Source organism: Scyliorhinus torazame, chromosome 2 (genome assembly GCF_047496885.1).
Source record: "Scyliorhinus torazame isolate Kashiwa2021f chromosome 2, sScyTor2.1, whole genome shotgun sequence".
In the NCBI taxonomy this organism is placed as follows: domain Eukaryota; kingdom Metazoa; phylum Chordata; class Chondrichthyes; order Carcharhiniformes; family Scyliorhinidae; genus Scyliorhinus; species Scyliorhinus torazame.
Genome location: NC_092708.1, coordinates 95295921 through 95319751, shown reverse-complemented (window position 1 = coordinate 95319751; position 23831 = coordinate 95295921). Strand labels below are relative to the sequence as shown.

General features: G+C 45.8%; 1 protein-coding gene across 1 annotated transcript in view; it reads right to left on the bottom strand.

Annotated features, from left to right (window-relative positions):
* Window positions 1–23831, bottom strand: part of LOC140389787 (adenylate cyclase type 10-like) — a 452930-nt gene that overhangs the window by 98131 nt on the left and 330968 nt on the right. Inside the window, exon 29 of the mRNA XM_072474312.1 lies at window positions 7998–8113. Coding sequence (XP_072330413.1) covers window positions 7998–8113 — 116 coding nt within the window. The remainder of the gene's footprint in view (window positions 1–7997; window positions 8114–23831) is intronic.

Genomic DNA, 23831 nt, shown 5'->3' with positions numbered 1-23831 from the left:
GATATGGGGGATATGTGGGATATGGGGGAGGGGGGATATGGAGGAGGGGGGATATGGGGGAGGGGGGTTATGGGGAGTGGGGATATGGGGGATATGGGAGGGGGATATCGGGGAGGGGGATATCGGGGAGGGGGGATATGGGGGATATGGGGGAGGGGGGATATGGGGAGGGGGGTATGGGGTATGGAGGATATGGGGGAGGGGGATATGATGGAGGGGGTATATGGGGGACATGGGGGAGGGGGGATATGGGGGAGGGGGGATATGGGGATATGGGGGAGGGGCGATATGGGGGAGGGGGGATATGGGGAGGGGGATATGGGAGAGGGGGTATATGGGGGATATGGGGGAGGGGGGATATGGGGATATGGGGAGGGGGATATGGGGGAGGGGGGATTTGGGGAGGGGGGATATGGGGGAGGGGGGATGTGGGGGATATGGGGGAGGGGTGATATGGGGAGCGGGGATATAGGGGAGGGAGGGATATGGGGATATGGGGGAGGGGGATATGGGGAGGGGGATATGGGGGATATGGGGGATGGGGGATATGGGGATATGGGGAGGGGGGATATGGGGGGAGGGGGATCTGGGGAGGGGGGATATGGGGGATATGTGGGATATGGGGGAGGGGGATATGGGGGAGGGGGATATGGGGGAGGGGGGTTATTGTGAGGGGGATATGGGGATATGGGAGAGGGGGGATATGGGGGAGGGGGGATATGGGGATGGGGGGATAAGGGGGTGTGGGGATATGGGGGTGGGGGGATATGGGGGAGGGGTATGGGGAGGGGGGATATGGGGGATATGGGGAGGGGGGATATGGGGGAGGGGGGATATGGGGGATATGGGGGAGGGGGATATGGGGCAGGGGGTTAGGGGGGATATGGGGGAGGGGGGGATATGGGGGAGGGGGGATATTGTGGAGGGGGGATATCGGGGAGGGGGGATATGGGGGAGGTTGGATATGGGGGATATGGGGAGGGGGGATATGGGGGATATGGGGATGGGAGATATGGGGAGGGGGGATATGGGGGAGGGGGGATATGGGGGAGGGGGGATATGGGGGAGGGGGGATATGGGGAGGCTCACCCTGCCTGCTCTGACGAGGTTGTTCACCTTCTTGTGGCACTGGGTGCCTGTCCGTGGTGTCAGGGCCACAGCGGTGACGGCCTCTGCCACCTCCCTCCACAGACGCCGGCTGTGGCGTGGGGCAACTCTGCGGCCATGCCCGGGATACAGGGCGTCCCTCCTCTGCTCCACTACGTCCAGGAGCGCCTCCACATCCCGTGACTCGAACCTCGGGGCTGAGCGGCGGCCAGCCATCCAGTCGGGTGTTCCGGTCGGGTGGGGGGGAGCAGTCCCACCGTGCGGCGCGTATGACGCTGCACGGCGTGAACCACGTGCGCAAGCGCGGATCCCGTTACGTCGCTGCTGACCCATTTCGGGCCGGAGACTTTTGACCGATTTTTCTGGCGTGACGCAAGTCGGATTTGCGCCGTTTTTTGCACCGATCCGATAACGGAGAATTTCGCCCTAAGGCTGCATCTCTAGGAATTCTGGGAGAAGATGACGAGAAGATGATTAGGCGGAGAGAGAAAGCTGAATGAAGGAGATTTCATTGTGGAGACATAGCACGAGATTGAGTTATAGTGTAGTTTAATAGTATTTTTTTTTGAAAAAAATTTTATTCTCCTACTTTTTCACATTTTCTCCCGCATTTACACCCATCAACAATAAACATTAATCAGCAAGATACGTCAATCCCCAGAATAACAACGATCCCATCCGCCCACCAACCCTCAAACCTCAGCCCACATGTTTACATAAACAAATGACAAAAAGGAATCAGGGATTACCCATCGTCACCCTTAATCTACACAGCCCCCCTCCCCCCCACCCACCCCCCCAACTAATGTTCGATGTTATCCAGTTCGTGAAAGTGCATAATAAATAGTGCCCATGACTTGTAGAACCCCTCCGAGCTTCCCCTCAGTTTGAACTTAACCTTCTCAAGGGTCAAGTATTCCAACAGGTCCCCCCGCCACGCCAGGGCACTGGGTGGAGAGGCTGCTCTCCATCCCAGCAGGATCCGCCTTCGGGCGATCAACAAGACGAAGGCAATGATATCTGCCTCCGCTCCTGTTTCCAACCCTGGCTGGTCTGACACCCCGAATATGGCCTCCTGGGGACCCGGGTCCAGTTTCACACGCACCACCTTGGAAATTACCCTAAATACCTCCTTCCAGTACTCCCCTAGCTTTGGACAGGACCAAAACATATGAACGTGATTCGCGACACCACAAAGTACTCACTCTTGACCAGGTTCAACTTGTACCCCGAGAAAGACCCAAATACCCGCAGTAGCTCCAATATTCCTCCTATCGAGGGTCCACCCCTCCCATTTACACCATTAGCCCAGCCAGCGCCTTCGCCCCCCCCCCTGATGGGACCAGCGAGCGTGGCCGTGATCTGTCCAACCTTGGCTCCTGCACCAGGTTCCAGTCCCCCCCCCCCACAATCAGCTCATGCGTATCCAAGTCAGGAATAGCCCCAAACACCTTCGTCACGAATCCCACATCGTCCCAATTGGGACCGTATACACTTAAATGCGCCACTAATCTCCCCTCCAATGCCCCTGTCACAATCACATATCTACCCCCCTGATCTGCCACCACCTTCTCCATCTGGAAGCGTACCCTTTTGCTGACCAGCACCGCTACCCCTCGAGCCCTTCCATCAAATCCAGAGTGAAACACTTGGCTAACCCATCCCTTTTTAAGTCTCACCTGGTCCTTCACCCTCAAGTGAGTCTCCTGCAGCATTGCTACATCGGCTTTCAAACTTTTAAGATGCGCAAGCACTCTTGACCTCTTGACCGGACCTCCTAGCCCTCTCACGGTCCACGTGATTATCCTTACTGGGGGTCTCTCTCCCCCCCCCCCCACCTTTCTTATCCACCATCACCATACCACTGGGCCCTGCCCCATAAGCCTGACCCGCTCCTGTCCATTGTTAACATCGAACCCCTTCCCCCCCTCCCAAGAACCCCCCCTACAAAAACATCCCCCAACATCCCTCCCTCCACCCCCTCTTGCTCGCCTCGTAGGCCCATTGAAGCCTGCTATCCAGGCTCCAACGTCCGCAGTCCTCCTCTCACCTCACCCCCGTTCACTAACTGTCTCTAGTTAGCTAGCGCGGGTGGCTCCCCCCCACCAATACCTCTCGCCCCCTTCCGCCCAGTCCCAGAGAAAGAAACATCAAAACAAACCCACCAATCCAACCCCTACAATCACTAACATAACATTTAACCGTCGCAGCACAGAACACCATTAACTTAAACTCTGTAACAATGCAAAGAGAAGTAAATTTCAAATTTCAATACAAATCAGTCAAAAGAAAGTTGTAACATTTGTACATTTTCCAGCCGCTCAAACACAGTCCACAGTCTTTCTTCCAGTTCCGCTCTTCACCTCTGTCCCAAGCCTTCTGCCCTCATGAACGCCTCAGCAGCCTCCGCTGTCTCAAAATAAAAGTCTTTGGCTTTATATGTTACTCTCAACTTCGCCGGGTACACCACACCAAATCGCACCCCCTTCTTGTACAAAGCCGCCTTCACTCGCCCAAACGCCGCTCGTCTTTTTGCCAACTCCACCAGTCCTGTCCTGGTAGATCCGAACCGCAGTACCATCCCACAGCACCTCACGCTTCTGCTTCGCCCAGCTTAATACTTTTCCTTCATGCAAAACTTATGGAAGCAGATAATTACTGCCCTTGGCGGCTCGTTCACTTTGGCCTTCGGCCTTAATGACCGATGAGCTTGGTCTAGCTCGTACAGGGTGGGGTTCTCACCCTCCCCCATCAGCTTCGCCAACTTCTTAGCGAAGTATTGCGTTGGCCTTGGGCACTCTGTCCCTTCGGGCAAGCCCACAATTCTCAAATTGTGCCGCCTTGAGCGGTTTTCCAAGTCTTCCAGCTTTGCTCGGAGCCCTCTGTTAACCTCCACCACCCTCCACAGCTCGTCCCCCATCGAGGTGACCTGGTCGCTGTGTCGTGTCATGGCCTCCTCCACCTCCTTCATCTTCTCGCCCTGCTCTCTCACCTCGGCCAATGCCTTTGCCACCTCCACCCTGATCGGGCCGATTGCCTCCTCCAACAATGACCTCACCACGACCACCATCTCTTTCCTCAGGATCTCCATGTGCCTCACCAAACGTTTTTCCAGCTCCACCACCATCACCTCGGTCATCTTCTCCACCGTAAGTAGTGCGGTCCCGCCTTGCAGTTCGGCTTCCGCCATCCTGTCAACACTTTTGCTTTTGCTCGTCTTCTCCTTCTGCGGCGAACCCGCGTTTCCTCCTTTCTTTGACGCTGCTTTTCGCATATTTTAGCGGCTTATTGTTTTTTATCTTCTTTCCTTTCTCCTCTCTCCCCCTTCACCCTCCTGCCCTTCATCAATCTGACATTCTTCTTTTTTGAGAAAAAAAAAACTTTTACCAAACTTCCATAAATCTTCTTTCTTTCTCCTCTACATTCACCTGGGACCAGGCTTCAACCTTCTTCTTCCTTGGTGGGAGCCATCCGACGTGGAGCAGTCTCCCTACATGGCGCTCGGGCCTGCCGCCAGGGGCTCCTCGTAGCTCCGCCCCCGCAGCTCCGACCTGCCGGGCCCGGCGCCTCAGCCTCCGCCGCCCGACACCCGTGCGGGGTTCTTCGCCGGCTTTTAAACCGGCCCCGCTGGCTGCTCGTGGCGGCCCCAAAGGCCGACGATAGTCGGGGAGTGCGTGGGGTCTCAGGGATTTCCCCAAAATCGCCGCGAATCGCGGCCACCGGCGGGAGCTCTTTTATTTGCGGCCGCCCTGCTCGCCCACCCCACCGGAAGTCCAGTGTAGTTTAATAGTTAGCGAGAATATTGATTACTGTACTACCGATTCAGTATTATTATTTTATTATCTGTTACGTAGTAAATTGCAAACCTAATCAAGTTTAGTAGTGTAAAATAAATTTGTTTTGATTTAAACTTCTTAGTTTTATATTCTTTGTCAACACTACATATCTGGCTATCTTGGAGAATTAGACAAGAAATATAACATGGCACCAGGATATTGCTAAAGTAATCCAGATAGAATAGTTAGACTCTAGCAAAAAGAAAACTAGCAAGCAACTCAGACTTCAAATGCCAGACTGCTTCCAGACCTGCTACTTCAATATACAGACAAGTCCCGAACTAATGCAGAAAGTTCAATCTCTACGACAGCTCAGGATTTCTGGAAAACATGATGTAAACTGGAAAGTATTTAAGCAGCAATTTGAACTATAGGTCTCATCCTGCAGCCTAGAAACTGCCAGTGATAAGCGAAAAACTGCTTTATTACTAATGGCTGGACAACAGACTATAGAAGTATATAACTAATTCCATTTGGATTGGATTGGATGGATTTGTTTGTCACTTGTACCGAGGTACAGTGAAAAGTATTTTCTGCGAGCAGCTCAACAGATCATTAAATACATTGGAAGAAAAGGGAAGAAAAGAAAATACATAATAGGGCAACCCAAGTGAAGAGTGAAGTTGACAAAAATAACTTTGAACTGGTAGTTAAAAAAATTGATATTTAATCTGAAAGTAATGAAAAGCTCAGCAACAGACTGCAAAAGAAACCAAAAATTATGCCTCAAGCTTTGATTAAAATGTCCCATGCGAGTAAACAATCTAAAAATAGAAGCGCCAAAATGTTTAATCGTCAAAATAAAAAATTGTTTTCCGCCGTTCAAGCTATGGCGCAGTTGAAAATTCATCGCGCTGAAAAAGATGAATGTGCGCACATGAAAATAATGCGCAATTCCAATTCTGAACGTTCTGCGCATGTGCAGGATCAGTTTGCACATGCACTTACAAAAAGACGCAAACTGGAAAAATATCGTTCTGCGCATGTGTGAGTAATTGCGCTACACACATGAAAAAAGAGCGCAAACTGGAAGAAGATCGATTTGCGCATGCGCAATGTTTGCTCATAAAGTCACGGACATGATGACGTCAGAAGATTTTGGACACGTCTACTTAAAGGGAAACTGCCTGAAAATTGAAAAAAATAGTTTTAAAGGCAAAAAACAAATGTTTCTTTTTTACCTCGGAAGGCAGAACATTGCCTAAATTTAAACAAACAGCTGAAGAAAACTTTTGCAGCACCATAGAACAAAGTGTTTGCAGCATGCGACAGGAAGAAAATGTTAACCAATTTAAAAATACAGAAAATCAATCCTACATTGAATATTACTCGGATATGGCAGAGATATGGTTTTGATGATTATTGTGTTAGCAACACGATTAAAAAGCTAAATAGCACTCTAAATGGTAGATGAATCCAGTACATTGATGGAATTGCATACCGTTGCTACATTGGATAGCAGTAACCGAGCACTGAAAAACTCCAGAATGGAAGCAATGAAAGACTCCAGAGAGAGAACAATGCAAGAAGAAGACTATAAAGGTCTATCCAGCTTATTTGATCAACAAAAAGATGACTATGATGCTCTACCCACTGTCTTTGTGAATAGTGATGAAGTGATCACAAGTAGCATACAAGATGTGCAGGACAAAAGCGAGACTGACAGATCTCAGCTGGACTGTACAAAAGAACATGACAATCAGAGTACAACAATGAATAAAACAATTGAAAACACATCAATTTGAACAACTTACAAGAAAATGATATTATGGAGAAGTTGACTCCAGAAGAGGAGCACCAAGAGATCAAAGATACATCAGATCATCCAGAAAGGACTGATGCCACAAAGCTTAGCGAAGCATCAGGTCATTCACATGGACCTGAGATCATAAAGTGCAGAGAAACATCTGATAATGTAAAGGACACTGATACTAAAACGTTTGAAAATGAATCAAACAATGTCAGGAAGAACACAACACTGCTTAGACAAAAAAGAAGTCATGCCAAAGAATTTCATGAGTTTGTATTTGCTCAAAGACCAAAAGGCAAACCAGTTTTTAAGGCAAATGACACACAAAATCGATACCACAAGCACAGAAAAAACCCCAGGTCAGACAACAAAAGTGGTTCAACCAGTCGAACACCTGATTAATTTCAACTGATGACTTGTTGGTACTACAACAACATTCCAAGATACCAGATGAATTTCCAGAAGACGTTCAAGATATCTATCACTCCACTGACTGGACTGAGGAGATCATTCAGAATAAGAAAGAAACCAGACAAACTTAATTTGTGAAGAAACACAAATGAACTGTTTGAATAATTTTTTCTTACTCACTTGTTAACTTTGTATACATAGAATTCTGCACTAATGTTATTCATTTTTTTCTTTAGTCATGTAGAAAATAAATGTCTACAAAAAAGGGATGTATTGATATGAATAGTACAAGTGTAATAAAGGGTTAACAACAGACACTATATGTAACTCAACACCAGATGGCGTTACTAAGTGATTGTATATAAGGCTGCATCTCTAGGAATTCTGGGAGAAGTTGATGAGAAGCTGATGAAACAGAGAGAGAAAGCTGACAGAGATTTAATTGTAGAGATATAGCACGAGGTTGAGTTATAGTGTAGTTTAATAGTTAGAGAGAGTATTGATTACTGTACTACAGATTCAGTATTATTTTATTATCTGTTACTTAGTAAAGTGTGCGAACCTAATCAAGTTTAGTAGTGAAAATGAATTTGTTTTGATTTAAACTTCGTAGTTTTATATTCTTTGTCAACATCACATATCTAGCTATCTTGTAGCACAAGACAAGGAATATAACACCAGCTAGCTACTGGTTTCTCCCAATTTTCAAAGTAACGTCCCTCTCTGCTGATGTTTCTAAGATTCCATTCAATAATTTTAAATATTTTATTTGTACACCATTTCAGTCCTAATGTCTTTTTGCATATGGAATGAAAATAGAAACAGAAATACTAAAATAAGTAGACAGCAATTTAGAATATCTTAAAAATGTCATCCATTATGAAAATAATTACCTTCCTGAAGCGAGAAGTCCAGACAAGCGGTATAGAATGATGCTTGACCAAGTATGTTGTGTCGTGAGACTGAAAAGTCCTTCATATATGTCATTAGCTCAACATAATCGCCAAGTCTACAAAACAGAAAATGTTTTATGTTAATAATCATGTATTGTTTATTGCTTTCAAAGTATTTTACATTTACATACGCAATAAATCTCTGTATAGAATTGCCTAAAATAGGGGTCGGGTAGAATAGTAGTAATCTAACTGGACAGAGAACAAGAGCTGAAATCCCACCACAGTAGCTAGACAGTTCAAATTCAGTTAGTTAAATCTGGATTAAAAAGTTAGTTTCTGTAAAGGTGACCATGATTGTCAGATTGTTGTCGAATCCCATCTGGTTCAACGATGCTCTTTTGGTCATAGAGGCAGCACGGAAAGAGGCACTTCGGCCCACCGTATCCGTGCCAAGCATTTGCAGCCTTTAACCCCTTTAAACTGTCAGCATCTCAAAGTTAAAGTTCTCTGAAAGTAAAGTCTTCCCATCTGAAACCTTTAACCCTTTAAACTGTCTGTCGGCATGCTAAGTTCTAAGACCTGTCAGGTGAAGGTTAAAGTATTCTCTTTAATATGGTGAGAACCTTTGAAGTGTTTTTTTCATTGTCCTCTATTTTTTTAAAGCCTGTGTGCAAGTCGAGAAGCCTAAGATCTTTGAACTGCAATGTTTTCATTCAATTTCACGGACTATTGCCTTTTAAAAGCCTTTTGATTGACAAGTCCAGGCTGTATCAAAGAGAGGATTACCGTTGTTTATTTATATAGCACTATGGGGGTCCATTAACTCTGAGGAACAGCGGTTTTTCTAACTACAGTTTTTTAAACGAGGCTGGCCAGAATTCTCCGTTCATTGCGATTCACCATTCCCGTTAGCAGTGCACCCCCGCCAGCGCGTTTCCCACCAGCGTGGGGTGGGAACGATGGGAAATCCCATTGCCAAGCGGTGGGAAGATAGAATCCCGCCTCCAGCGAACGGTGCGCCAACGAGAGACACTTGGCTGGTGGATTAGAGAAACCAGCCCGCTATCTCTTTGTTCTGAAGAGCTGCTTTTTTGCCCGTCTTGTTGCCTGACGCATGATTCTTCGGGCTACCGGGATTCCTGCTGCTGGTTGGTGGCCCCGGAGAAGCCTGTCCATTGTTCTGATGATCAAATCTTTCAAACCAGCTCTTTTGAAATGTTTTATTTTATACTCAACTTAGGCTTCTCCCTCACAATAGTTGATGGAGCAGTCCACCATGTCTTTCTCATTTTCTTCATTTCTGCTCTACTCCCTTCTCTTCATAACCATGAAAGGGCCCCCTTTGTCCTCATCCTCCTCTGTCTTCAATGGTTCATCCTCTGACATTTCCGCTATCATCATTAATATGCCATCATCAAACATATCTTCCCCTCTCCCCTTTTGGCATTCCAGGAGGACTGTTCCCATCAAAATATCCTGGGCCACTTCTCAGTCACCCCTAATATGTCCTCCTCTTTCCCAGGACAGCTTTTCATGCAAATGTAGGGAAGCAAATCCTACTCTTTCACCTCCTCGCTCCTCACTGTTCAATGTCACAAACACTCCTTCCGGGTGAAGCAACAATTTACGTGTACTTTTTAAAATTTAGTAGACTGTATTTGCTTCTCACAATGTAGTCTGCTCTATACTGGAGAGACCAGACACAGATTAGGAGAGCATTTTGCTGGACATCTCTGTTCAGTTCCAAGTGTCACCCTGAATTTAAAAATTGACCTGTAACTCTACCCATCTCTGCATAGATGCTGCCTGACCTGCTGAGTATTTCCAGCATTTTCTGTTTTATTTGCATACTCTTCCATGTTGAACACCACTAGGAAGAAGTAACATATCGGCATAGTGTATTTAACTGAACATATCAGACACCATGGGCTGGACTCTCCGCCGGCGGGATTCTCTGTTTTGCCGGCAGCCCGGGGGTTTCCCGACGGCGTGGGGCTGCTCCACAATGGGAAACCCCATTGACCAGCCACTGTAGCAGAGCATCCCGCTGGCGGGGTGAACCTGAAATGTCGTGCCGCATGGCGGAGAACCCAGCCCCATAATTTTTTCAAGACAGATTACTGTTGGTAGCCAGTAAAGGAATTGATCCCACAACCATGGTGTTGCGAGCAAACCGTCCTAGGCTTTACACCATCACAGAAGCCAACATTCAGTCAATTTGATTCACTCCATGTGCCACCAAACGGTTGAGTGCAGTGGATACAGTGAAGGCTATCAACCTGACAAGATCCTGGCACTGAAGCCTTTTGCTCCAGAACTAGCCGCATTGCCATTAAAATGTTCCAGCAGCTTCTACCCAACAATGCAGAAAATTGCTTAGTTATCTCCTGCCAAAAAAGGCAGGACAAACCCAACGTGGTCAATTACCACCCCATTAGTTTCCTCTCAATCATCAGCAAAGTGATGGAAAATAACATTGACAGAACTATTAAGTGGCAATTACTCACCCATTACATGCTCTCCGATGCTAAGTTTGGGTTTCACCAGATTAATTTGGCTCCAGACAACATTACAGCCTTGGTCCAAATAATGACAAAAGAGCGGAATTCCAGAGGTAAGATGAGTGTGACTGCTCTTGTCATCAGGTCAGTATTTGATCAAACGTGGCCTCAAGGAGTCCTTGTAATATTGAATACGATGGGAAGAAGGGGAAAACCCTGAACTGTCTCGATTCATCCTCAGTTTCAAGCAACGTATTTGTGGTTGTTGGGTGCAGATCATCTTAGGCCCTCAACATTTCTGCAGGAGCTCCTCAGGGCAGTGACCTAACCACCTGTTGTTTTATCAATGATCTTGCCTACATCTTAAGGCTAAAGGTGGGGAAGTTTGTTGATGATGGTGCAGTGTTCAGTTCGATTTGCGACTCCTCAGACAATGAAGCAAGACCTAGACAACATTCAGGCTTGGGGTGATAAATAGTTTAGCATTCATGGCATGCTGGGTAAGGCAATGATGATCCTCAAGAGGAAGCACTTCCACTTCACAAGTCGTGCTACTACCATCATTGAATTTCCACAATTCACATATCCTTGGAATGGGGGTCACCATTGAACAGAAGCTGGACTTGCCATGTAAATACTGTGACTTTTAAGGCTGGGTACTCTGTGGTGAATGACTCCCCTCCCAACTCACCCAAGATTTCCACCATCTACAAATCACAGATCAGGCGCTTGATAGAATATTTTCAGATTGCCTAGATTAATGCAACTTTAACAACACAGAACAAGTTTGACACTATCCAGGATAAAGTAGTCTGCTTGATCAGTTCTCCACTCACCAACTTAAATATACACTCTGCTCACCACTGATTTACTGTGGCTGTAGTTTGTACAATCACAGAAAAGCTGTGGCCTGAGTGGCTGGTTGGGAATCTACACTAAATTAAAAAAATTAACTAATTAAACATAATTACTTAATTATAATTTAGAGGGGTATCTAAGCCAGAGATCAGAGAGTACTATATTTGGCTTTCTCATTTCTATCAGAAATCTAGTGCTGGGAAACAGATAGTTAACAGTAACTTTGAAATTTAAAAAAATATATATTAAATTTTTTAATTTTTAAAATTTTTTTAATTTTAATTAATTGACGCAATGTCAGTTAGAGGGGTACAGTGCTCTGACTGTGAGATGTGGCAGGTCCGGGAGGCTTCCAGCGTCCCGGATGGCTTCATCTGCAGAAAGTGCACCCAACTGGAGCTCCTCACAGACCGCATGGTTCGGTTGGAGCAGCAATTGGATGCACTTAGGAGCATGCAGGTGGCGGAAAGCGTCATAGATCGCAGTTATGTAAATGTGGTCACACCCAAGGTGCAGGCAGAGAAATGGGTGACCACCAGAAAGGGCAGGCAGTCAGTGCAGGAATCCCCTGTGGTTGTCCCCCTCTCGAACAGGTATACCCCTTTGGATACTGTCGGGGGGGATAGCCTATCAGGGGAAAACAGCAGCAGCCAGAGCAGTGGCACCACGGCTGGCTCTGATGTTCAGAAGGGAGGGTCAAAGCGCAGAAGAGCAATAGCAATAGGGGACTCAATAGTCAGGGGCACAGATAGGCGCTTCTGTGGACGTGAAAGAGACTCCAGGATGGTATGTTGCCTCCCTGGTGCCAGGGTCCAGGATGTCTCCGAACGGGTAGAGGTCATCCTGAAGGGTGAGGGCAAACAGGCAGAGGTCGTTGTACATATTGGTACTAACGACATAGGCAGGATTGGGCATGAGGTCCTGCAGCAGGAGTTCAGGGAGCTAGGCAGAAAGTTAAAAGACAGGACCTCTAGGGTTGTAATCTCGGGATTACTCCCTGTGCCACGTGCCAGTGAGGCTAGAAATAGGAAGATAGAGCAGCTAAACACGTGGCTAAACAGCTGGTGTAGGAGGGAGGGTTTTCGTTATCTGGACCACTGGGAGCTCTTCCGGGGCAGGTGTGACCTATATAAGAAGGACGGGTTGCATCTAAACCGGAGAGGCATAAATATCCTGGCCGCGAGGTTTGCTAGTGTCACACGGGAAGGTTTAAACTAGTATGGCAGGGGGGTGGGCACGGGAGCAATAGGTCAGAAGGTGAGAGCATTGAGGGAGAACGAGGGAATAGGGACAGTGGGGCTCTGAGGCAGAGCAGACAGGGAGAAGTTGCTGAACACAGCGGGTCTGGTGGCCTGAAGTGCATATGTTATAATGCAAGAAGTATTACGGGTAAGGCAGATGAACTTAGAGCTTGGATTAGTACTTGGAACTATGAGGTTGTTGCCATTACAGAGACCTGGTTGAGGGAAGGGCAGGATTGGCAGCTAAACGTTCCAGGATTTAGATGTTTCAGGCGGGATAGAGGGGGTGTAAAAGGGGAGGCGGAGTTGCGCTACTGGTTCGGGAGAATATCACAGCTGTACTGCGGGAGGACACCTCAGAGGGCAGTGAGGCTATATGGGTAGAGATCAGGAATAAGAAGTGTGCAGTCACAATGTTGGCGGTTTACTACAGGCCTCCCAACAGCCAGCGGGAGATAGAGGAGCAGATAGGTAGACAGATTTTGGAAAAGAGTAAAAACAACAGGGTTGTGGTGATGGGAGACTTCAACTTCCCCAATATTGACTGGGACTCACATAGTGCCAGGGGCTTAGACGGGGCGGAGTTTGTAAGGAGCATCCAGGAGGGCTTCTTAAAACAATATGTTGACAGTCCAACTAGGGAAGGGGCAGTACTGGACCTGGTATTGGGGAATGAGCCCGGCCAGGTGGTAGATGTTTCAGTAGGGGAACATTTCGGTAACAGTGACCACAATTCAGTAAGTTTTAAAGTACTGGTGGACAAGGATAAGAGTGGTCCTAGGATGAATGTGCTAAATTGGGGGAAGGCTAATAATGTCGGGGGAGCTCCCCCTTTCCCCTGCCTCATGATATGCCCTCACCAGCCGAGGCCCCAGGTTCCTAATTATAACAATATTAGGCGGGAACTGAAGAACATAGATTGGAGGCGGATGTTTGAGGGCAAATCAACATCTGACATGTGGGAGGCTTTCAAGTGTCATTTGAAAGGAATTCAGGACCGGCATGTTCCTGTGAGGAAGAAGGATAAATACGGCAATTTTCGGGAACCTTGGATAACGAGAGATATTGTAGGCCTCGTCAAAATGAAAAAGGAGGAATTTATCAGGGCTAAAAGGCTGGGAACAGACGAAGCCTGCGTGGCATATAAGGATAGTAGGAAGGAACTTAAGCAAGGAGTCAGGAGGGCTAGAAGGGGTCACGAAAAGTCATTGGCAAATAGGGTTAAGGAAAATCCCAAAGCTTTTTACACGTACATAAAAAGCAAGAGGGTAGCCAGGGAAAGGGTTGGCCCACTGAAGGATAGGCAAGGGAATCTATGAGTGGAGCCAGAGGAAATGGGCGAGGTACTAAATGAATACTTTGCATCAGTATTCACCAAAGAGAAGAAATTGGTAGATGTTGAGTCTGGAGAAGGGTGTGTAGATAGCCTGGGTCACATTGAGATCCAAAAAGACGAGGTGTTGGGTGTCTTAAAAAATATTAAGGTAGATAAGTCCCCAGGGCCTGATGGGATCTACCCCAGAATACTGAAGGAGGCTGGAGAGGAAATTGCTGAGGCCTTGACAGAAATCTTTGGATCCTCACTGTCTTCAGGGGATGTCCCGGAGGACTGGAGAATAGCCAATGTTGTTCCTCTGTTTAAGAAGGGTAGCAAGGATAATCCAGGGAACTACAGGCCGGTAAGCCTTACTTCAGTGGTAGGGAAATTACTGGAGAGAATTCTTCGAGACAGGATCTGCTCCCATTTGGAAGCAAATGGACGTATTAGTGAGAGGCAGCATGGTTTTGTGAAGGGGAGGTTGTGTCTCACTAACTTGATAGAGTTTTTCGAGGAGGTCACTAAGATGATTGATGCAGGTAGGGCAGTGGATGTTGTCTATATGGACTTCAGTAAAGCCTTTGACAAGGTCCCTCATGGTAGACTAGTACAAAAGGTGAAGTCACACAGGATCAGGGGTGAGCTGGCAAGGTGGATACAGAACTGGCTAAGTCATAGAAGGCAGAGAGTAGCAATGGAAGGATGCTTTTCTAATTGGAGGGCTGTGATCAGTGGTGTTCCACAGGGATGAGTGCTGGGACCTTTTCTGTTTGTAGTATATATAAATGATTTGGAGGAAAATGTAACTGGTCTGATTAGTAAGTTTGCAGACGGCACAAAGGTTGGTGGAATTGTGGATAGCAATGAGGACTGTCAGAGGATACAGCAGGATTTAGATTGTTTGGAGACTTGGGCGGAGAGATGGCAGATGGAGTTTAATCCGGACAAATGTGAGGTAATGCATTTTGGAAAGTCTAATGCAGGTAGGGAATATACAGTGAATGGTAGAACCCTCAAGAGTATTGAAAGTCAAAGAGATCTAGGAGTACAGGTCCACAGGTCATTGAAAGGGGCAACACAGGTGGAGAAGGTAGTCAAGAAGGCATACGGCATGCTTGCCTTCATTGGCCGGGGCATTGAGTATAAGAATTGGCAAGTCATGTTGCAGCTGTATAGAACCTTAGTTGGGCCACACTTGGAGTATAGTGTTCAATTCTGGTCGCCACACTACCAGAAGGACGTGGAGGCTTTAGAGAGGGTGCAGAAGAGATTTACCAGAATGTTGCCTGGTATGGAGGGCATTAGCTATGAGGAGCGGTTGAATAAACTCGGTTTGTTCTCACTGGAACGAAGGAGGTTGAGGGGAGACCTGATAGAGGTCTACAAAATTATGAGGGGCATAGACAGAGTGGATAGTCAGAGGCTTTTCCCCAGGGTAGCGGGGTCAATTACTAGGGGGCATAGGTTTAAGGTGTGAGGGGCAAGGTTTAGAGTAGATGTACATGGCAAGTTTTTTACGCAGAGGGTAGTGGGTGCCTGGAACTCGCTACCGGAGGAGGTGGTTGAAGCATGGACGATAGTGACATTTAAAGGGCATCTTGACAAATACATGAATAGGATGGGAATAGAGGGATACGGACCCAGGAAGTGTAAAACATTGTAGTTTAGTCGGGCAGCATGGTCGGCAAGGGCTTGGAGGGCCGAAGGGTCTGTTCCTGTGCTGTACATTTCTTTGTTCTTTGACATCTACTCGCTACATTGCCCCAACTCACCAAAGCTTCTTTGACAATAAATGCAGGTAATGGCAGCAATGTCCACATCCCTTGAATGAAAAAAAAAATAGCCACCAGCCTAATCTGGTCAATTATATTTCTCATTTGAACCATAGACACATACAGCACTGAAGGAAATCTTTTGACCCAGCATGACCCTGCTGGCTCATTGAAAGAACTATTTAATTAGCCTAACTTCCCTGCTCTTTGACCACAGCTCTCCAAATTTTCGCTTGTCATGTATATATCCAATTCCTTTTTGAAAGTTATGATTGAATGTGCTTCCAGCAACCTGTGTTGCACTCCAGATCGTAACTTGCCGCATTAAAAATAATTATCCTCATTTTCCCCTCAGATTGTTTGACGATTATCTTAAATATGCATTACTGACTGCCTTGGCAGTGAAAATAGTTTCCCCCAATCTATTAAATCAAAACATCTCATCTTGTGTTCCTTGTTAATTTTATTTAGCAGTAATTTGTTGTCTTTCCAATTGTTTTTGTTGATTTCTCCCCTAATCTCTTTTATTTTATCTTATCATCCACTTCTCTGCTGTCTACATTCCTAACCCTCAATTATTCCTATATGTCTTTATTCATCCATGAAGTACCACTAATGTTATTTCATTTAGCTGAATGTATTTTCCCTCCACTCTGTTTTAAATGTTTCCCATTGTTTTCTTCGGTGTTTGCCAATATCGTCACTCATTTAATTTTCCCCGGTTCAATTCTCAGCCCCTCAAAATCAACTTTTCTTCAATCCATTAACTAGTTTTCATCATAATTATGTCCCTCTCTATCATCATCTTAAAATTGTATAATGGTATAAAAATATTATGGTCCGTATTGCCTAGATTTTCCCCAATCTTAACTTCTTTTATCTGCTCTGGTTCATTCCCCGTTTATAGGACCCATAGCAAATCTTCCCTTGTTGGGTGTTTCACATATTGGGTTAGAAAGGAGCCCTGTACACATTTTAGGAAGTCCATTCCCTTAACTCCTTTATCTAGCTCTTCTGTTTGACAAATATCAGAGTAGTTGAAAACCCTCATGAGTATTATTTTATGATTTTTACGTAATTCCCTAATTTGGCTGCATATTTCTTCCTCCATTTCCCTCCCACCATTAGGTGGTCCCTAAACTACACATGTTAGTATAATGTATCCGTTATTGTCTTTTAACTCTATCCATATGGATTCTATTTTTGTCCAACTGATGATAGCTGTGTCCTTTTACTGTAATTATGCTATCCTGAATAAGTACAGATACTCCATCTCTTCATTTTTGTTCACTATCTTTTCTAAATATGTTATACCCTGCAATATTTAATTCCCAGTCCTGATTTTCATGTAGCCATGTCTCAGTGATTCTTACTTTAGTAAATCCAGATTCGCTGATACTGTTCTTCCGAGTGACAATTAATTTTGTTGCAGATTATGGTCTCTCTTCAGGCCCATGTTAATAGATTCAGAATGAGAAGTTGAACATTATCTCAATATTCATTTTCATATGTACTCTGACATTCATGCATGTTTATTAATTAAATTCTAAGATCATTGGGAGTAAATTATTTCCACGGTTACTGAATGGTTTTAGATGTTTGGGAAGTAATGTATACATATGATGTATCTGAACCTGTGTAGTATGAGTATATTTATGCTACTTTCTACTGAAGTTAGTGCATGTGACTCAAACAGTGATGCTGCAGCCATATCTGTAGTTAGTCAGCAATTTCTATTGGGCCATGCTGTTGTTGAACGATATGAACATAAAAATAACTTTTAACAAGCACAACACGACTTTGTTCTATTCGAATCTGGGACAAAAATATTTGTGTAAAAATGAATGACTTTGTTCTGGCAGGAACTATTGCACAACATTAGCAGACAAGGTGGCAACCAGTAAAGGAAAGAGCAGTGCTTGACTGGCTCGCTTGACTTTCCAATTACTTTGTTACATGTCTAATCAATTTCTCCATCATGCTTTTCAAGAATCTCTACATTAGGCCTCCCTTAAGCAAACAGGTAAAAAAGGTAACATGAAGCAGCACTTAGACTGCACCAGAACAAGCTATAGAGATGCAGCCAACTGTCAAGGGTCCCTGTCAGAATTATTATGGGGAGAGGTTGGGCAAATGGAATTTAAGTAGATTAGCTATGGCTTTATTGTATGGTGGAGCAGGTTTGAGGGTCCACATGAGCACGGTAGCACACCTGGCTAGCACTGTGGCTTCACAGCGCCAGGGTCCCAGGTTCGATTCCCTGCTGGGTCACTGTCTGTGTGGAGTCTGCACGTTCTCTCCGTATCTGCGTGGGTTTCCTCCGGGTGCTCCGGTTTCCTCTCACAGTCCAAAGATGTGACGGTTAGGTGGATTGGCCATGCTAAATTGCCCTCAGTGTCCAAAAAGGTTAAGAGGAGTTATGGGGATAGGGTGGAAGTGAGGGCTTAAGTGGGTCGGTGCAGACTCGATGGGCCGAATGGCCTCCTTCTGCACTGTATGTTCTATGAATCTTCTTCAGCTATATCTTAGTTCTAGAAGCAGGTTTATATGTGAGCCATTGCGTGGAAATAACTGAGGGGGACAAGGGTCTCAATGTACACTACAAAAACTGGCAGCAACTCTCCAATCTGACCACTGGGAGTCCATAAGACCTAGGAGCAGAATTAGGCCACTTGGCCCATCGAGTCTGCTCCACTATTCAATCATGGCTGATATTTTCTCACCCCCTTTCTCTTGCCTTCTCCCCATAACCCCTGATCCCCTTATCAATCAAGAACTTATCTATCTCTGTCTTAAAGACGTTCAGTGAATTGGCCTCCACAGCCTTCTGCGGCAAAGAGTTCCACAGAGTCACCACCCTCTGGCTGATGAAATTCCTCACCTCTGTTTTAAAGGATAGTCCCTTTAATCTGAGATGGTGCCCTCTGGTTATCGTTTTTCCTACAAGTGGAAACATCCTCTCCACGTCCATTCTATCCAGGCCTCACAGTATCTTGTAAGTTTCAATAAGATCCCCTCTCATCCTTCTAAACTCCAACGAGTACAGACCCAGAGTAGTCAAATGTTCCTCATACGACATGTTCTTCATTCGAGGGATCATTCTTGTGAACCTCCTCTGGACCCTTTCCAAGGCCAGCACATACTTCCTTAGATACGGGGTCCAAAACTGCTCACAATACTCCAAATGGGGTCTGACCAGAGCCTTATATAGCCTCAGAAGTACATCCCTGGTCTTCTATTCTAGCCCTCTTGACATGAATGCTAACATTGCATTTGTCTTCTTAACTGCTGACTGAACCTGCACATTAACCTTAAGAGAATCGTGAACAAGGACTCCCAAGTCCCTTTGTGCTTCTGCTTTCCGAAGCATTTCCCCATTTAGAAAATAGTCCATGCCTAAATTCCTCCTTCCAAAGTGCATAACCTCACACTGGTCCACATTCTATTTCATTTGCTACTTCATTGCCCACTTTCCTAGCTTGTTCAAATCCTTCTGCAGCCCCCTTGCTTCCTCAATACTACCTGTCCCTCTATAGATCTTTGTATCATCTGCTAACTTAGCAACAGTGCCTTCAGTACCTTCTTTCAGATCATTAATGAATATTATAAAAAGTTGTGGTCCCAGCACAGACCCCTGAGGCACACCACTAGTCACCGGCTGCCATCCTGAAAAAGACGCCTTTATCCCTACTCTTTGCCTTCTGCCAGTCAGTCAATCCTCTATCCATGCCAGGATCTTACCCTGAACACCATGAGCTCTTAACTTATTTAACAATCTCCTATGCGGCACCTTGTCATAGGCCTTCTGGAAATCGAAACAAATCACGCCCACTGGTTCTCCTTTGTCTAACTTGCTTGTTACCTCCTCAAAGAACTCTAATAGATTTGTCAGACACGACCTCCCTTTGACAAAGCCGTGCTGACTCAGTCTTATTTTACTATGCACTTTCAAGTGCTTCGCAATCTCATCTGTAATAACAGACTCTAAAATTTTACCAATGACCGAAGTCTGGCTAACCGGCCTATAATTTCCCGTCTTCTGCCTCCCTCCCTTCTTCAACAGTGGTGTTACAGTAACCACCTTCCAGTCCTCTGGGACCCTTCCTGCCTCCAGTGGTTCGTGAAAGATCATCACTAATGCCTCCACAATTTCCTCAGCTATCCCTTTTAAGACCCTGAGGTGTAGTCCATCCGGTCCAGGTGACTTATCCACTTTCAGACCTTTCAGTTTCCCCAGAACCTTCTCCTTAGTAATGGTCACTGCACTCACCTCTGCCCCCATGGTTCTCCTGGAGCTCTGGTATCCCATTAGTGTCTTCCATCGTGAAGACGGATGCAAAGTAACTATTCAGTTCTTCTGCCATTTCTTTGTTTCCTATTATTACTTCTCCAGCCACATTTTCTAGTGGTCCAATGTCTATTTTTGCCTCTCTCTTACCTTTTATATATTGAAAAAAATCTCTTCCTATCTTCCTTTATATTATTAGCTAGCTTGCACTCATACTTCATCTTCTCCCCCCTTATTGCTTTTTTAGTTAGTCCTCTGCTCTCTTTTAAATTCTTCCCAATCCTCTGGCTTCCCACTAATCCTCGCCACTTCGTATGCTTTTTCTTCAGCCTTTATGCTATCCTTGATATCCCTCATCAGCCATGGATGCCTTGTCCTCCCCTTAGCATGTTTCCTCCCCCTTGGGATGAATTTCTATTGTGCCTCCCTAATAACCCCCAAAAACCCCTGCCATTGCTGTTCCACTGTCTTCCCTGCTAGGCCCCTTTTCCGATCAACTCTGGCCAGCAACTCCCTCATGTCTTTGTAGTTACCCTTATTTAATTCTAACACCGTTACATCTGACTGCAGCTTCTCCCTCACAAACTGCAGGGTAAATTCTATCATATTTTGGTCACTGCTCCCTAAGGGTTCCTTCACCTTAAGTTCCCTAATCAAGTCTGCCTCATTACACATCACCAAATCCAGAATTGCCTGTTCCCGAGTAGGCTCTGTCACAAGCGGCTCCAAAAATCCATCTCTTAGACATTCCACAAATTCCATTTCTTGGGATCCACTACCAAATTGATTTTCCCAGTCTACCTGCATATTGAAGTCCCCCATGATTATTGTAATGTTGCCTTTTTTACATGCATTTTCTATCTCCTGATTTAGTTTCTGTCCCACATCCTGACTACTGCTAGGGGGCCTGTACATAACTCCCATCAGGGTCTTTTTACCTTTGCGATTCCTCAACTTTATCCACCGAGATTCTATGCCTTCTGATCTTATATCGCTATTTGCTATCGATTTAACTTCATTCCTTACTAACAATGCAACCCTGCCTCCTTTGCCCATCTGCCTGTCCTTTCGATAGGACATATATCCTTGGATATTTAGATCCCAGCCCTGATCCCCTTGCAACCACATCTCTGTGATGGCCACAACATCGTACCGGCCAATTTCAATGTGCGCAACAAGCTCATTTACCTTGTTCCGTATACTGTGCGCATTTAGGTACAACACCCTCAATCCTACATTGGCCACCTCCCTTTTCACACTCTCCTCAGTCACTGTACCCTGTACTGTGGCCCTTTTTGATTTTTGACTGTGGCTTCTCTGCCTTACACTTTCCCCCTTATTGATTTTTGTTTCTGGCCCCGTTTTACTTTCCTCCGACTTTCTGCATCGGTTCCCACCCCCCTGCCACATTAGTTTAAACCCTCCCCAACAGCACTAGCAAACACCCCCCCTAGGACATTGCTTCCAGTCCTGCCCAGATGCAGACCGTCCGATTTGTACTGGTCCCACCTCCCCTAGAACTGGTTCCAATGCCCCAGGAATTTGAATCCCGCCCTCTTGCACCATCTCTTGAGCCACACATTCATCCTCTCTATCCTGACATTCCTACTCTGACTAGCTTGTGGCACTGGCAGCAATCCTGAGATTACTACCTTTGAGGTTCTACTTTTTAGTTTAACTCCTAACTCCCTGAATTCAGCTTGTAGGACCTAGTCCTTAGTGAATTAAGTCCCAGATTGGAAGCAGACAAACTACTACCAGTGTTCCTGGCTCCACGGGAGACATTTAATTGCCGCATGACTTCCAGTTGGGAAGAAATCTCTTATCCTGGACAATCAGAGGCTCTGATTGGCCAGCAGCTCTACATTACCGGCAGCGTCACTGGGAGTGGTGGCAGGTTACTGTAGTAAACTTGGACCTTCGCCAGGAATCATCATTAATTTCCAGTAGAAAGGTTAGTGAAGGTGGGTTGGGGGTCATAAGGTGGGAGTCAACATCATTTGGTGGGGTTGTGACAGAAAACTGCAGGGTGTGGTGGATTTCAGCAGACCCACCCCCACTGAATGAGGGAACCTTTCCCACCCCCACTCCATGCTGACTCGCAAGAAAATCTGTCAGGCTTTGCTTGTTGGTCTCTCCACATGGTGAGTCCCCCACCTGTTATTGGCTGAATGCCAGCTGCTATAGGATGAGATTCTTAAATAGGCATTAATTGTCCACTTAAAGGCTTCAATTATTGTCATCTGGGTGGAAAGACCTTCTGCCCAGGCTTCACTGGGGGAGTGGGGGATGGTGACCCGCACCATACACCATTCTGTCTGACCAAATGGCACCTCCCCCACCTTGGAATTTGTCTCTGAAGTGGGTGGAGGGGGCATTAAATTCTGCTGTTCTTCTCCAAAGATCCTTTTCCAGTTCATAAGCTGCCCACTGACTTCTGTGATCTTGGTCCTTAGGTTATACTTAGAGAGGGAAACATGGGTCTAGATAAAATAATAGCTCATACAAAGAGCAAAGAAAGTACAGCACTGGAACAGGCCCTTTGGCCCTCCAAGCTTGTGCCGATCATGATGCCAGAACTAAAAAAAAACTTCTGCCCTTAGTCGGTCCCTTTCCTCTATTTCCTCCCTATTTATGTACCCATCTAGATGCCACTTAAATGTTGCTGATGTGCCTGCTTCCACCACATCCTCTGGCAGCAGGTTCCAGGCACCCACCCACCACTGCGTGAAAAATTCACCCTGCACATCTACCCTTAAACTTTCCCCCTCTCACCTTGAACCTGTGCCCCCTTGTAATTGACACTTCCACCCTTGGAAAAAGTCTCTGACTATCCACCCTGTCTATGCCTCTCATGATTTTCTAGACCTCTATCAGGTCTCCCCTCAACCTCCATCTTTCCAGTGAAAACAATCCTTGTTTATTCAACCTCTCCTCATAGCCAACACCCTTGAGACCAGGCAACAACCTTCTTTGCACTATTTCCAAAGCTTCCACATGCTTCTGATAATGTGGTGACCAGAACTGCAGGCAATACTTCAAATGTGGCCTAACCAAGGTTTTATATAGCTGCAACATGATTTCCCAACTATTGTACTCAATGCCCGGCTGATGAATGCAAGCATGCCATATGCCTTCATAATCACCTTGGCCACCTGTGTTGCCACTTTTAGGGAACTGTGTACCTGCACGCCCTGATCCCTCTGTATGTTAATGTTCCTAAGGGTTCTGCCATTTACTGTACAATTCGTACATCAATTTGATCCTCCAAAATGCATCACTTCTCATTTGTCCGGATGAAATTCCATCTGCCATTTCTGTGCCTAAGTCTCCAATCTATCTATATTCTGTTGTATCCTCTGACAATCCTCGGCACTATCAGCAACTCCGCCAATCTTTGTGTCATCCGCAAACTTACTAATCAGACCACCCACATTTTCCTCCAGATCATTTATATATACTACAAACAACAGAGGTCCCAGCCCTGATCCCGGTGGAACACCACTAGCTACAGACCTCCATTCATGAAACAGTCTTCTACCGCTACTCTCTGTCTTCTATAACCAAACCACTTCTCATTCCATCTAGTCAGCCCACCCCGAATCTCATGTGATTTTAGTTTTTGTATCAGTCTGCCATGTGGGACCTTGTATAATGCCTTACTAAAGTCCATATAAACTACATTCACAGCCCTTCCCTCATCAATTTTATTTGTCACCTCTTCAAAAAACTCAAATCAAGTTGGTGAGACATGACCTTCCCCATACAAAACCATGCTGCCTGTCACTAACTAGTCCATTTTCCTCCAAATGTGCATATATCCTGTCCCTCAATATCTTTTCCAAAAGCGTTC